The sequence below is a fragment of the Gadus macrocephalus genome, chromosome 3, assembly GCF_031168955.1.
Source record: "Gadus macrocephalus chromosome 3, ASM3116895v1".
Taxonomy (NCBI): Eukaryota; Metazoa; Chordata; class Actinopteri; order Gadiformes; family Gadidae; genus Gadus; species Gadus macrocephalus.
In genome coordinates, this window is record NC_082384.1 from 25,545,184 (window position 1) to 25,560,344 (window position 15,161).

Genomic DNA, 15,161 nt, shown 5'->3' on the forward strand with positions numbered 1-15,161 from the left:
CAATGTGGTGCGGTTCCCGTCCCGGTCGCTAGAGGGCCGAACAGCGTTCTGATAGGAGACGAAGGTATCGCGAGAAGCCCGTCCCGGCCAGTAGGGGGGCCGTGCCTAAAGACGTTCTGATAGGAGACGAAGTATCGCGAGAGGATCCGCGATACTGTGAAATCACCGAAACATGGCGGCGCCTCCGGATGAGGCGAGCTTGGAGTCGCTTATCAGTAAGTCATCACACACCACGTTCACCATCACCTCGGTACCATCACCCTGTCCGCTATGTTCTGTACAGCTGTATTCTTATTTAGCGTTTATTAATATCCGCTAAGATCATGTTTAAACTCGCGAGAGCGGACAGACGAGTCGAGGGGAAATGACATCAAGCCCAGAGTGGACAGACATCATCTGACACCTGGACCGACTGACACCTGGACCGACTGACAACTGGACCGACTGACACCTGGAGTGACTGACTTACTCCTGGAACGACTTATTTACACCTGGACTAACTGACACCTGGGCTGACTGACACCTGGGCTGACTGACACCTGGACTGACTGACCTGGACTGACTGATACCTTGGCCGACTAAAAACTGGACTGACTGACACCTTGACCTACTGACACCTGAATGACTTACACCTGGACTGACTTACAGCTGGACTGACTATCTTACACCTGGACTGACTGACAGCTGGACTGACTAATTTACACCTGGACAGACTTACACCTTCATCACCCTGTGTGCTTCATGGAGTTATTCTCGATATAAGTCGCCGTTTTGTTTGACAGCTCTGTAGGGATGTTTGCTCAAACGCAAGCGGTCACATATCGAGGATTCGCTGACATGCTAGCTTTGATTCTCCTGACCGCAAAGTTGATTGGTGATAATTATATACTAGTGCTGCTGTTTATGACACTCAAACTGAAATAAACTGTGACTAATTTAACACATAGTACATTACTAATGCTGGCCAGTAATGCTCATTGCAACAAAGCAACCATACATTCAAAACATGGCCCAAAGAATGACGCCAATCGTTGTGTCTTTATCTTTAATTAGATAAAGCCACGAATCCAATGAATAAAGAGAATGACTGGGAAAGTATCAAAGCGTTTTGGGACCTACTCAACAACGAAACAGAAGGGTAGGTCTTGTTCAACTCGTGTGGATTTAATAATGGCTATGAACCTATCTATGTTCTTGGTTAAATACTAAAATCATGCTTTACATTTCAAACCCTGATTTAAACAAAAATCCACAAACTATACTTATCTACTACGGTGTTCTGCTACGATTAATTGTATTGTGCCATTGCTTCAGTTGGAGTGCATGGTAGATACTGTATGTGCGCCCTAGCGTTTACCGGATCAGAAACAGCCAAACATATGATGTGTTCTAATGTATCGTCAGACCCCAGCTGGCCACCCGGCTCCTGGCACACAAGATCCAGTCTCCCCAGGAGTGGGAGGCCTTGCAGGCGCTCACGGTAGGGCCGCTTTGTTAAAGACGGGAGAAAGCCTGTCTTTAACTAGCCTTCACCATCACATGACGCTGCAAATGAGCTCCGTATGGATGTTATGTCTGTATGTTTCTGCAAATCGATCTGATGATAACAATATGATTGTATTAATGATAAGACAATGGTACTATGGAATCTACTCTTAGTAGCCATATTCCCATGAGCCCAGGCTACGTTGTTTTGACCCCACGTTATACCTGTTTAGACATCGGAGACATGCATATATTTCACTTTAAAAATGTATATTTCTGCCGTCTTTGGCCTTATTGCTATGGCTTTCTCATAGGACCTCCATGAACAAGTCTTGTATGTTGTAACCTTTGTATTTCCAGATAAAAAACAATTAAGAACAGTTTCTTATTCTCTATACTGATCTGGTCAAAGAGGACCAAACAGGAGTACAGATAACAAATTACAAATACACAAATGATCGGGATGTGCGTGTGCGAGCAGATGCGTGTGAATGGGTGGAAAAAAATAAATTAAGTGACATGTTATATTGTGTGTGAAGGGGCAATGCAAGTGAGAAACTCGGGATCAACTTGAGCAGGAGGGCTCTACTAATATATTGTAAAGCTTCTGCTTGAACGCAGACTGTTATACAGAAGCAGTACGCAGGAGAGTGTTTAAATGTGGTCGATGGTGTTTGGATGTGGTCGATAGTGTTTAAATGTGGTCGATAGGGTTTACATGTTTAAATGTGGTCGATAGTGTTTAATTGTGGTCGATAGTGTTTAATTGTGGTCGATAGGGTTTACATGTTTAAATGTGGTCGATAGTGTTTATATATGGTCGATAGGGTTTACATGTGGTCGATAGTGTTTAAATGTGGTCGATAGGGTTTACGTGTGGTCCATAGTGTTTAAATGTGGGTGATAGTGTTTAAATGGGCGATAGTGTTTAAATGTGGTCGATAGGGTTTACGTGTGGTCCATAGTGTTTAAATGTGGGTGATGGTGTTTGGATGTGGTCGATAGTGTTTAAATGTGGTCGATAGGGTTTACATGTTTAAATGTGGTCCATAGTGTTTAAATGTGGGCGATAGTGTTTAAATGTGGGCGATAGTGTTTACATGTGGTCGATAGGGTTTACATGTTTAAATGTGGTCCATAGTGTTTAAATGTGGGTGATAGTGTTTAAATGTGGGCGATAGTGTTTACATGTGGTCGATAGGGTTTACATGTGGTCCATAGTGTTTAAATATGGTCGATAGTGTTTAAATGTGGTCGATAGTGTTTACATGTGGTCGATATTGTTTAAATGTGATCGACAGTGTTTAAATATGGTCGATAGTGTTTAAATGTTCTTTTCACTCACTCTCCACCTCATCCCTAACTCTCCACCTCAAGCTGGTGTGTAGTGAGCGTTCTGGCACCGATTGGCTGCCGTGCATCACCCAAGTGGGTGCTACATATTGGTGGTGGTTAGTGAGGTCCCCCCTTCACTTTAGGCGTCTTTGAGTGTTATTAATTATTATTATTCTTCATGTTTAACCTCTGTTTTCCTTTTATTCCTAGTCTGTTTTACATAGTTTTGAATGATGACTATATGCTCTGTAAGGTGACCTTGGGTGTCTTGAAAGGCGCCTCTAAATTAAATGTATTATTATTATTATTATTACGTTTGAGGGTGTCTTGAGTGGTGTTCCAGTCAAAAGCTGCTGCCAAATGAATGGAGTATGGGGTATGGTATCGGGTTTTTGTCGAGCGTGTGCATTGCTTCCCCCCAGCTTCTCGAGACGTGCATGAAGAACTGCGGGAAGCGGTTTCACACCGAAGTGGCAAAGTTTCGCTTCCTGAATGAGCTCATCAAAGTGGTCTCACCCAAGGTAATGCTTAGATCATGGCTTCCTCTTTTGCAAGCAAGCTGACAACTGTGAAAACGGCTAATGTGCAGAGAAGTGTGACTCTGGGACGCAACCCTTTTGAATCCCTGTGGTGCAGTACTTGGGTTCCAGAGCCCCGGAACCTGTGAAAAAGAAGGTTCTGGAGGTGATGTTCAGCTGGACCCTGGGCCTTCCCGAGGAGACAAAGATAGCAGACGCCTATCAGATGCTGAAGAAACAGGGTGGGTCTACCTGAAGCCTGGTGTAGAACGCAGAACCTAGATGTATGAATGTACCACTTTCATCCAGCCGAGGTCAACGTCTCCCTCTCAGAGTTCAGATCCGTCTGGAGATTATCAGTGTAGGTGATACGTGATCTGTCCCTGAGCTCTTTGTATCGTAGACTCAATATATTTCACGATCGTACTCCATCTCAGCACATAGTATTTATGTAATGGTTAACAGTAGTCACTAGGGCTGGGTAAAAAAAAAAGATTTAATCGATTTTGGATTGATTTCATTAGAATTTTGTAGGGCCCGACCGATATTGATTTTTGAGTGCCGATGCCGATTATTTTCAGAGAAAAATTACGATTACGATTTAATCGGCCGATTAAAAAAACAAAACAAAAAAAAAAACATATAAAACGTAGTTTTTGATACCTTAAATATACTTTAAACACTTTTGACGAATATGTGAATTGAATGCAGAACCTTTGAGTGTTTTAGAATACATTTACAGTCAAAAATGAGTGTAATGTAAAATGTAAAATAAATAACTAACTCCCAATGTGCTGCGCTCGTGAGCAGTGACTAACACGTGCGTGCTGAGCAGTATGGTCTCACCGTTAGAGTCTACAGTATAACAAATTAACATGGCCTGGGACCTAAAGAAAAACAGGCACAACATGCTCAAACAACGCGTCTTGTGTACATTGGTGAGGTGAGCGCGCAGCTGCCTGAGCGAGCGTGCTTTCATGTTGTATGGTAAAATTCAATCTCCTCTTTTTTACTCCAGCTAAAGTTGTTAGTTAGCAAGGCGAGTAGGAGCGCAATCTGCAGGATACTAATCGCAATAACATTTAAAAAAAAAAAATAAAAAATAAAAATCGGTTGTAATCTGCGTCTTTTTGGCCGATGCCGATTATTTTCAAAAAGGCTATAATCGGCCGATTAAATCGGCAGGCCGATAAATCGGTCGGGCCCTAGAATTTTGCAATGTCGATGATAGGGCATGAGATCGTTTTTTTTTTTGTTACCGTTATTATTATTTCTGCACATTAATAAACAATGCCTCAATGCAATTGGCAGTGATGGGATGTTGTAGTTCAAGTACACTTTCACTTGCAATTCCTTTCTAATTTCAAAATTGCACTTTTGGGACTTGAGTTTTGTTTACAGCTCAAGTTTAAACTGTCCAATTTACAATTTTGCACTTAAAACCTGTTGTTTAAGGTGAAGAGAAAAAATAGAGTACATTCGTATTTTGTAGCACAGTTGAGCCATTTTCATTATATTGAATCTAATCGAATCGTGATTAATCGATTCAGAACCTTATGAATTGAAATCTAATCGATTTAGGAAATTGGCCTTGATACCCAGCCCTAGCTGTCGCCATTATCTGTCGGCTCTCTACTCTTTTGTAATATATCTTCCAAAGTGCTGTTTAACAGAACAGTAAACCTCATTCTCCTGCTCTGTAAATAACGGGCCAGTGTTGACAGGCGCGCTCTTAAGTTGAAATCCATTGTGATCTTCCAGGTATTGTGAAGCACGCTCTTAACGTGAAATCCATTGTTCCAGGTATTGTGAAGCAGGACCCGGTGCTTCCTCACGACACGGCCCTCCCCCCTCCCGCTCCCCGAGCCACCAGCGCCTTGTTCGAGGACGAGGAGAAGTCCAAGGTAAGGCTCCGACGTCTGTCGTTATCCGGGGGTAAACCTTTAAGGTTGGGTATGGAATTCTCCTTTTTGGCCATTTTTGCAAAATTACTTGAAATTCTTATCATAACCCACTTACAGCCACTGAGTTAGAAGTACTGACATGAAAATGAAACAAGTCAATCATCTGTGGAACGGGCCAGGCTCGAAAAACTCCAGCCAATGATTTCCAGACCCACCAAGTGGCATTGGACAGTAAGTACGTCAATCAAACGGTCGTACTGCACTCCCGCTCCCCGCGCGTGACCCCTTCGTGCACGTACTCAAAGCTCGTGACCCAGAGCAAGTTCTGTTTGTTGTTATCCTGCGATAGCTACTGGAGCTAGCTAACTAGCTAATGGCTCGATCTCGCGCATCTGTGGATGATTGCGTCCATGTACTTGGAATGGGCAGCGTCAGCGTTGAAGGAGAGGGGGGGTAGGACCATTTGAGTTGTGTGTTTTCAAAATCTGCTGGCGTTTAGCAAATCCCATACCCAACCTTTAACTGGTGAATGGACTGCATTTAGACAGCGCTTTTCTAACCCGTGGCCTCTCAAGCACTTTACAATTATTGCCTTCAGCCATTCATACACACATACACACAAGGCGACAGCCAGCTCATCAGGAGCAGTCAGGGTGAGGCGTTTGCTCAGGGACACCTCGACACTCCGCTAGGAGGAGCCGGGGATCGAACTAGCAACCTTACGTTCTCCAGCCAACTCGCGCTGCCTCCTCCTGAGCCACATGCGGCCCCCGAACCTTGATTGAACCGAGGTAACAATAGGAGGCTGGAGGAACTCGCGGTCTGCGTTGAGTGCCCGTCCTCCTTCCTCTTCCTGTTTGTGTAGATGCTGTCCCGCCTGCTCAACAGCTCTCACCCTGAGGACCTGAGGGCGGCCAATAAGCTCATCAACGAGATGGTGCAGGAGGTGAGTCACGGTCATTGTGAGCTGAGGTTATCTCTGCTGGGATCTCACAGGAACCCCCTGACGCTTGGCACTGCGGCAGGCGGGGGGGGGGGGGGGGGGGGGGGGTATAAGGAAGGGGAACCCTCTTTCCTGGAGGCTATTAGCGTGATGGGTGGGCCGACATCATGTGGTAGAACGACAAACAAATAATTAATTGATGGAAATGTGTTGAATGGAAAATACAAGACATATGTACAGCGACAAAATAACTAGCATTTGGACCTTAAACATTTCTGCTGCCTGAATAAATAAAACATTCATAATTTCTCCAGTTCTTCCCTGATCATTGGCATTGTTTGTGGTGTTTAGTTCCCAGTCTTTGTTCTTTTGTAACACTATTGTTGTTTATCCCCGCTCAGGACCAGAAACGCACAGAGAAGGTGTCCAAGCGTCTGAACGCTATCCAGGAAGTGAAGGAGAGCGTGAGCCTGCTGGGGCAGCTGCTGGAGAACTACAGCAAGGACCGCTTCTCCCACAGCCAGCAGGAGCTCGTTAAGGTACAGCCAATCACAGCCAGCAGGAGCTCGTTAAGGTACAGCCAATCACAGCCAGCAGGAGCTCGTTAAGGTACAGCCAATCACAGCCAGCAGGAGCTCGTTAAGGTATGCTGGTCTTCACCTGCCAACCGTGAACCAGACTGAACATGTTCTGCAAAAAGTAGCTGTTACTCCTCCAAACAAAATTATTTCAACGAAATGAAGATAACTTAAAAGATTAAATACAATTAAATTGCCAATTTAAAATTGTGATATGTCTACAAAAGAATGGGTCTCTTTTTTTTGCAGGATCTTTATAACCGCTGTGAAAAGATGAGGCCCACGCTGTTCCGTCTCGCTAGTGACACGGAGGACAACGATGAGGCCTTAGGTGAGAGGGATGATGACTGCTGTGATGGTGTGAGAGGGTTCAGACAGTGGACTGTACAATAGGAGGTAATGCACAATAGCAATGATGATGGGGGAGCATAATTATATCAGACTCCCTCGCTAATAGATCTGCTGCATAGTGATTGATCTCCAGATTCACATTACAATCGAAGCTCTTTGATTAGTGTCAAGAATTGTGTTTAGACTCAAACTGACAAAGGGCCAGCATGTACGGGAATAGCCTTGTAAGATCTGTACCCTCTAACAGGTGGGAAATAGGACACAATTTAGTGCTCTGTAAGTGAAGTTGGTGGTAAAACCATTGAAGGAGGATTGCAACGGCCTGTGTTACAGCTGAGATCCTGCAGGCCAACGACAGCCTGACGCAGGTCATCAACCTGTACCGACAGCTGGTCAAGGGAGAGGAGATGAACGGCGAGACCGCCGCACCGCGCCCACTGCCAGGTGGGTCCGTGTGGGGAGCTGTTCTATCTGTCCTCACCCTTACCGTCACTCTCCTGATCCCCCCGCTCTGAAGGAGGGACCCCCCACTCTGAAGGAGGGATCCCCCCCTCTGAAGGAGGGACCCCCCCACTCTGAAGGAGGGATCCCCCACTCTGAAGGAGGGATCCCCCCGCTCTGAAGGAGGGATCCCCCCACTCTGAAGGAGGGAACCCCCCGCTCTGAAGGAGGGATCCCCCCCTCTGAAGGAGGGAACCCCCCGCTCTGAAGGAGGGACCCCCCCTCTGAAGGAGGGACCCCCCACTCTGAAGGAGGGACCCCCCCACTCTGAAGGAGGGATCCCCCACTCTGAAGGAGGGATCCCCCCACTCTGAAGGAGGGACCCCCCACTCTGAAGGAGGGACCCCCCACTCTGAAGGAGGGACCCCCCCACTCTGAAGGAGGGATCCCCCCACTCTGAAGGAGGGATCCCCCAGTCTGCGTTCCTTCTCTAGATTCCTTCCTTGCTAATTAAGGGAGTTTTTTCTTGCCCTCTGGGGGGCTAGGGACAGGGGGGGGTCATAAACACACAGCCTGTTAAGCCCTTTGAGACTGTAACTGTGATTTAAGCGCTGTACTAATAACATTTAATTGACTTATTTTATTTGAATGTCTCGTTTGATTATCTGTTCTTGGCACGCACCTTTACGACGGTGGTTGAGTGGTTTCTTTAAAGGCCGAGGATTTGATGGTATGTTCTGGGTCCAAACAGGCAGCAGTGGCAACGCCCTCCTAGACCTCACGGGCCTGGACACCTCCCTGTCCGCCCCCACCCTGGACCCCGCCCTCAGCCTGCTGGACGAGGAGCTCATGTCTCTCGGTGAGGAGGATACTCAATCCCAGGGGTGATATTACGCCACCAGGTCACGTGTGAGTGTCACGTGTCAGCCGTTACAAAGAGCTTGAAGATCGGCCCTTCCTTGTGACCTAGTGACATCACTAGTGGCCGTGTCCACCCAGATGCTTGATGTATAGATCTGCAACGTTTGCTACAGTCCACCTGGTAGGCCGGTAGACTGATCTATGCAGTGTACATCTAGGTGCACTTGTGGGCGCTGGAAAAGGCCGATTTTCAAACGGCTTGTCACGGCTAATCACACTTACACCTGGTGTCACATTATCACCCCTTTAACAAGCAATGTTTGTACAATAGAAGACGTCTTTTAGCTCTTAGTCTCTCTCACAGCCTCCTTGTCTCCACTTTCATTCCCCGTGTTTGAAGTGAGGGTTGTTTGAAGCGATGCTAATCACTTCCAGAACATGCAGCTGAATGAAGCTGACAAACGTGCGAGGACACTAACCTGTTGGTTCACTACCCTGGCTCGCGCCCAGCCACTGAAACCTCTCCCCTCATTAGCATCACTGTTAACTGTTCTGATGGCTTCTCTAGGTCTCAACGAGGCAACCTCAAACTCCTTCTCCGGCTCTCAGTTAGGAGACTTCAACACGTTCCAGGTAGGTTCAAACAACAATGAACCCATGTTCAAACCCCCAACCTTCTGCCATGTTGTACAGGCTGGTGGAGCTATCATTGTTGATATGGGGAGGGGTTACCCACACAATTGTTAGGTTAAAGGTCACGGTCATGTTTACCTGTAATGCAGCGTGTTTCTAGATGAATGACCTCTCAGCTTGTGGAACGCTGCTGTAAAATGAATTACAAAAAACATTTTATTTGGGTTCAAAGTAGGCGCCTTTAAACTTGCATTTAAAACCAGTACTTAGCATCGTGTAGCATCTTACCCTAGCAATCTGTGTTGTGTACGGGGAATGGGTTAACCTAGTGATGGTTAGTGCTTGGCACTAACCATGAACATCCTTACTGTACCGACAGAGATATATTGTTGTTTCTCTTTCTTCTGACAAATGTACTTATTGTAAGTATGAGTATGTTTAACATTTAGTCAAACACTCATTAACTAAATGTGTGTTGTGCGTCCCTGCAGTCGTGTGACGGGGCCGAGCCGGCGGCCCCGGCCCCCCAGGGGGCGCTGCTGCTGCCCGCCGTGACCCTCTCCTGTCTCCCCGCACCCCCCCCGGCGCCAGAGGCCCCCGCCGCCCCGCCCAGCCCCCTGGACGGGCTGGACGTCCTGGGGAAGAGCCTGCTGCAGCAGTCCCTGCCCCCGGAGAGCCAGCAGGTCAAATGGTGAGCAGACGCCTTTATCCAGAGCGGCAATGAGAAGAAGAAAGACACCACAATATATGTCTGTCGGTGCAGTAAGGATGTTCATAGGAACAAGTGCCAAGCACTAACTAGAACTAGGTTAACCCATTCCCCGTATACATAGAGATACAGGTAGCTAAGATAAGATGCTACGTGATACTAAGGCCCAATCACATTTCTACCCCTTACCCCTCCCCCTTGTTTTGAAGGGGTAAGGGGAAGGGGTAAGGGGTAGAAATGGGATTGGGCCTAAGTACTATGTTGAAGTTCCAGGACGTGAAACACACCATAAGTGCGTAAGAGGGGTGGGGGGGGGGGGGGGGGGCGAGCCTAGGCAGAGAACACAGGTGTTCAGGTGAACTCTGAACACCTGGTCATAATGTTTGTGTTCTCCACAGGGACAAATCCCAAACCCAGTCCAAACTCACCTTGAGAGACCTCCAGACCCAGTCCCACCACAGCTCCGGCACGGCTCCCAGTGCCGTGACCACCACTCCCAGTCCGAGCTCCAGTCTCCCCCACGACCTCTGTCCTAGGGACCCCCAGAGCGCCATCTCTCTAGCGGACGTGGCGGTGCCCCTGGAGTCCATCAAACCAAGTGAGTCCTTCAGCGTCCTTCAGTCCTCACGGCCGGGGGCGGCATGGGGCTCAGGAGGCAGAGCGGGTCGGCTGGTAACCCGACGGTCACTAGTCCGATCCCCGGCTTCTCCTAGCTGAGTGTCGAGGTGTCCCTGAGCGAGACGCCTCACCCTGACTGCTCCTGACCAGCTGGCTGTCGCCCTGCGGGGCCGACTCCGCCGTCGGTGTGTGAACGTGTGCATGAACGGGTGAATGTGAGGCAGTGTTGTAAAGATCTTTGAGTGGCCCCTGGTTGGGAAAGCGCGACATCAATACAGTCCTGGGTAAACTGTAAGAGTGTAGTCCTGAGGCTCTGCCTGCTTGCCCCTCCAGGTAGCCTGCTGCCCGTGACGGTGTTTGACCAGCACGGCCTCCGGGTGCTGTTCCACTTTGCGCGGGAGTGTCCGCGGTCGCGGCCGGACGTGCTGGTGGTGATCATCTCCATGCTCTCCTCCGCCCCTCTGCCCATCTCCAGCGTCCGCTTCCAGTCGGCCGTGCCCAAGGTGAGCCCCCCCGGTGGGGTCCGAGCGCCCGCCTGTTGAGGGATTGGTTCGATGCAACGTGATGACAGACAAGGTGGAGCGAATCGTGATCCAAGCCACGACGTTAACGAGGAAGGATTGTGTTTTGTTTAACGTTACTTTAACGTTCTAACGTTCACATTTACAATAAGGGCATTTAGCAGACGCTGTTATCCAGAGCGAGTGTCAGAAGAAAGAGAAACAACAATATATCTCTGTCGGTACAGTAAGGATGTTCATAGAACCTAGTGCCAAGCACTAACCATCACTAGGTTAACCCATTCCCCGTATACAACACAGATAGCCAGGGTAAGATGCTACACGATGCTAAGTGTTATTTCTAAGTGCCAGGACGTACAACATATGATAAGTGTGTACATTAAGTGCCAGGACTTACAACATACAATGAGTGTACATTAAGTGCCAGGATGTACAACATACAATAAGGCTATGCAGAATCTCTTCGAACTCTGAACACCACACTTAAAGTAACGTTGGAACTTACGCTGACCTCGCGGGACCAGGCAGGATGTGTGTTCTGTTCTGGGTTTCTCACTCTGGTTATGCACCACTCATTAAGATATGAATCTATATCCCAGCGGCCTCTATAGCCACTCTGCACTTTATCCTTTTGGATTTTAGAAAATTGCTTCAGCAGCGCTTTTGGAACCACTCCAGTATGGATTGTATGCTTTGATTTTTTTCTCAGCCTGCTTTGTATCTCTGAGAATGTCGCTTTGGAACAAAACATCTGCTAGATTTACCCAAGAGGAAGTACATCAGGGGTTCCCCTATCGTGTTATTAATAGCATCAGTGTTCGTAATGTTATGAACATTATTTCCACCTGGGCCAGGCACCACCACAATCATGTGATATTTATTCTACTCCCTGCCATCGCTGAAGCTCTTTGTTAAGGCGTGAATTCCAGTGGTGGAACGAGCTCCCTGCCGATATCAGGACCGCAGAATACTCAAGACCCACCTGTTCAGAGTTCACCTGGACTCTGCATAGCCCCCCCCCTCACCCCCCTCCCCCCTCTTACGCACTTAATGTATGTTGTACGTCCTGGAACTTAATGTACACACTTAATGAACGTCATTGCACTTAAATAGTACTTGGGATCGTAGCATCTTATCCTAGCTATCTGTGTTGTGTACGGGGAATGGGTTAACCTAGTGATGGTTAGTGCTTGGCACTTGGTTCTATGAACATCCTTACTTTACCGACAGAGATTGTCGTTTCTCTTCTTCTGACAAATGGACTTATTGTGAGTTTCTTTGGATAACGGCGTCTGCTAAACGCCCTGAATGTTAATGAATTCCATAAAGGTCCCGTGTGTGTGTGTGTGTGTGTGTGTGTGTGTGTGTGTGTGTGTGTGTGTGTGTGTGTGTGTGTGTGTGTGTGTGTGTGTGTGTGTGTGTGTGTGTGTGTGTGTGTGTGTGTGTGTGTGTGTGTGTGTGTGTGTGTGTGTGTTCCTCACTGCAGGTGATGAAGGTGAGGCTCCAGCCCCCCTCGGGGACCGACCTCCCGGCCTTCAACCCCGTCCTCCCCCCGGCCGCCATCACCCAGATCCTGCTGCTGGCCAACCCCCAGCAGGTACCCCCCGCCCCCCCCACCCCCCCACTAGGCCCCCTCAGCTCCACAACGCCCCCTTGTGGACCGCTGTCACTACACTGATGTTACTATACATACGATTAGTACTTTAGTAGTGGTTTACGTTTAAATGTGTTAAACTACATATTGTGATACATTTTTAGGGCGTATTAATCATAAGGTTTCGTTAAGACTATAAAGACTATGTATGAAAGAACATACTACTGAAGTATTTACTTAAGATGATCCACTTTGAAGTGGAACCAATGGGTGTTTGTTTATTTATGCTCAGTTGCTCGATTCGGGCTGATGTGTGTTTCGTTAAATGGAAACGTCAAGATATCTGTGGATTTGGCCTTTGCCTGTCTTACCCAGAATCAGACTAAGTTGTTTAATTCCTAATTCATCTTCTGCATCCAGTTGGCATTTGCTTTTCGTTTCTCCTTCGTGTGGTGAGCCGCTGATAACGAACCTCCGGCAGCAAACCCGACGGCCCCTAACTGCTCGCTGGTGTTCTGTTGTCTTCCAGGAGAAGGTGCGGTTGAGATACAAGCTGACGTTCAACTTGGGAGACAAGTCGCACGACGAATCCGGAGACGTCGAAGAATTCCCTCCTCCTGACAGCTGGGGAAACCTTTAGTGGAGAGCACTCACCATCCTCCCTGGGAATCATTCGTCGGGAGTCTGGCCAAGAATAACCAATCATTTATTTTTTTAAACGGTTAAGTGTCGGTGGTGGGGTGATGAACTGATGTGAGAGCGTTTCTGGAAGTAGCTTCTAACTTGTGCCTTTCTTTGTTTTTACTCCTTCATTCCTGTGTTCCTGCTTCAGTAGACATGTCTACTGCGTCCCTCTCTGTTGTCCCCTGATGTCAACTTTATCCCTCACAAGGTCAATAAGTTGTCTGCTGGCTTTACTGGGGACCGGAACCACGGAACGCTTCAGTCTAGACATCTGAACAATTCAATGGTTTATTAAGTGTGTCTTCATTACTGTGGAGTGCTGTTAGAATGATCATCTCTACGGTCTCTCTGATATCTCTATGATCTCTCTGCTGTCCTTCTGATGTCTCTCTGATGTCTCCGATCTATAGGCTCTCTCTGTGATGTCTATGATCTCTCTGCTGTATCTGCTGTCTCTCTGATGTCCCTTCGATATCTCTCTGCTGTCTCTGATCTCTCTCTGATATCTCTATGGTCTCTCTGCTGTCCTTCTGATGTCTCTCTGATGTCTCTGATCTATAGGCTCCCTCTGTGATGTCTATGATCTCTCTGCTGTATCTGCTGTCTCTCTGATGTCCCTTCGATATCTCTCTGCTGTCTCTGATCTCTCTCTGATATCTCTATGGTCTCTCTGCTGTCCTTCTGATGTCTCTCTGATGTCTCTGATCTATAGGCTCCCTCTGTGATGTCTATGATCTCTCTGCTGTATCTGCTGTCTCTCTGATGTCCCTTTGATATCTCTCTGCTGTCTCTGATCTCTCTCTGATATCTCTATGGTCTCTCTGCTGTCCTTCTGATGTCTCTCTGATGTCTCTGATCTATAGGCTCTCTCTGTGATGTCTATGATCTCTCTGCTGTATCTGCTGTCTCTCTGATGTCCCTTTGATATCTCTCTGCTGTCTCTGATCTCTCTCTGATATCTATATGGTCTCTCTGATCTATAAGCTCTCTCTGAAACATCTCAATGATATCTCGGCTATCTCTGCTTCCCCCGAGCATCCCAAACGTCTCCTCTAGTTCTGGATAGTTTAAACCCAGGAGGCGACCTTAGATCCCAGCCAAATCCTGATCAGCCTAAATTAATGCCTGCAAATATTTGAGCTTCTTCCTATTTGATCGAGTAGATCGCTGCTGGTAAGGCCAATCAAACTCTTCTTTTTATTTGACGGGTATAATAATATATGAATTAAGAGGCTTCTTTCACATGACCTGTACTTGCACGCACTTCTCTGCTTTCCGTTTTGCACTTACCAAGTTGGCCAGCCCTGGGTATCAGAGCAGCGGGCCTGAGGTTCCTGGAGGTCAGCTGGACGCTCTGCCTCTGCCCGGCCCGTTCCCTTCTTCTGCACTCTGATGTCTGTCGCTATCTTCTCTCCTCTCCTTGTAAATAAAAGGATTATGCAATTATGTACATTTGCAAGAAAACACACAAAACGTAAAACACGTGAAGATCAAAAATGGCATTGCTGAAAAAGGGATTAAGAGAATGCAGTGAATATATGTACTGTATGTAAGGGAAATACAATTATTTTCTTTGGAACGATACTTCTTTACAAGATAATTTATTTGAAGAATAAAAACCAAATAAATGCGCCCTAATGTCACGTTCTTTGGTTTTGTTTGGTTTGCATAGCCTGTTTATGTTCAGGAACGTTATGGTTAAAAGAAACAGCGATATGCTGTTTGTCTTCTGAAAAACGGACTTCTTTTAAGTTGGATAAAAACGTCTGCTAAATGCCCTAAACGTAAAATGGATTGTCTCAGTTGATGTTTTGAAAACCATTAAGATTCTCCTGATTGATCAAAGGTCAGGCCCACCCAAATGAGCAACTGTCATCCTGGCATTGCTTCTCTGCAGGTTTTCATCGATGACCTTTCATCAGCTGCACTGAGATCAGCTGATCGTTTGATGCAGAGGAAATGCGTATCGCGCATGCGCATACTATT

At 47.1% G+C, this 15,161-nt stretch overlaps 1 protein-coding gene across 2 annotated transcripts; it reads left to right on the top strand.

Annotated features, from left to right (window-relative positions):
- Positions 1 to 27: 27 nt before the first annotated feature.
- Positions 28 to 14,808, top strand: LOC132453612 (ADP-ribosylation factor-binding protein GGA1-like). Of its 2 annotated transcripts, XM_060046577.1 has the most exons (17): positions 28 to 215; positions 1,054 to 1,138; positions 1,405 to 1,480; positions 3,243 to 3,341; positions 3,457 to 3,580; positions 5,142 to 5,242; positions 6,108 to 6,188; positions 6,587 to 6,724; positions 7,013 to 7,094; positions 7,448 to 7,558; positions 8,307 to 8,414; positions 8,985 to 9,049; positions 9,541 to 9,740; positions 10,157 to 10,356; positions 10,710 to 10,879; positions 12,384 to 12,494; positions 13,021 to 14,808. In XM_060046577.1, the coding sequence occupies exons 1-17, from the start codon at positions 173 to 175 to the stop codon at positions 13,129 to 13,131; spliced, it is 1,905 nt and encodes a 634-aa protein (XP_059902560.1). In that variant the 5' UTR covers positions 28 to 172; the 3' UTR covers positions 13,132 to 14,808. The 2 variants fall into 2 exon arrangements, with proteins under 2 accessions (XP_059902560.1, XP_059902562.1); XM_060046579.1 differs by lacking the exons at positions 28 to 215; positions 1,054 to 1,138; positions 1,405 to 1,480 and adding an exon at positions 1,501 to 2,124 and having other exon boundaries at positions 3,132 to 3,341.
- Positions 14,809 to 15,161: the final 353 nt, after the last annotated feature.

Excerpts from the sequence above, each read along its gene's own strand:
- LOC132453612 (XM_060046577.1), top strand. The coding sequence starts at position 173 with ATGGCGGCGCCTCCGGATGAGGCGAGCTTGGAGTCGCTTATCA. Across the intron at positions 1,481-3,242 it reads AGGCCTTGCAGGCGCTCACG|CTTCTCGAGACGTGCATGAA; the intron begins GTAGGGCCGCTT and ends GCTTCCCCCCAG. Across the intron at positions 10,357-10,709 it reads CCTGGAGTCCATCAAACCAA|GTAGCCTGCTGCCCGTGACG; the intron begins GTGAGTCCTTCA and ends TTGCCCCTCCAG.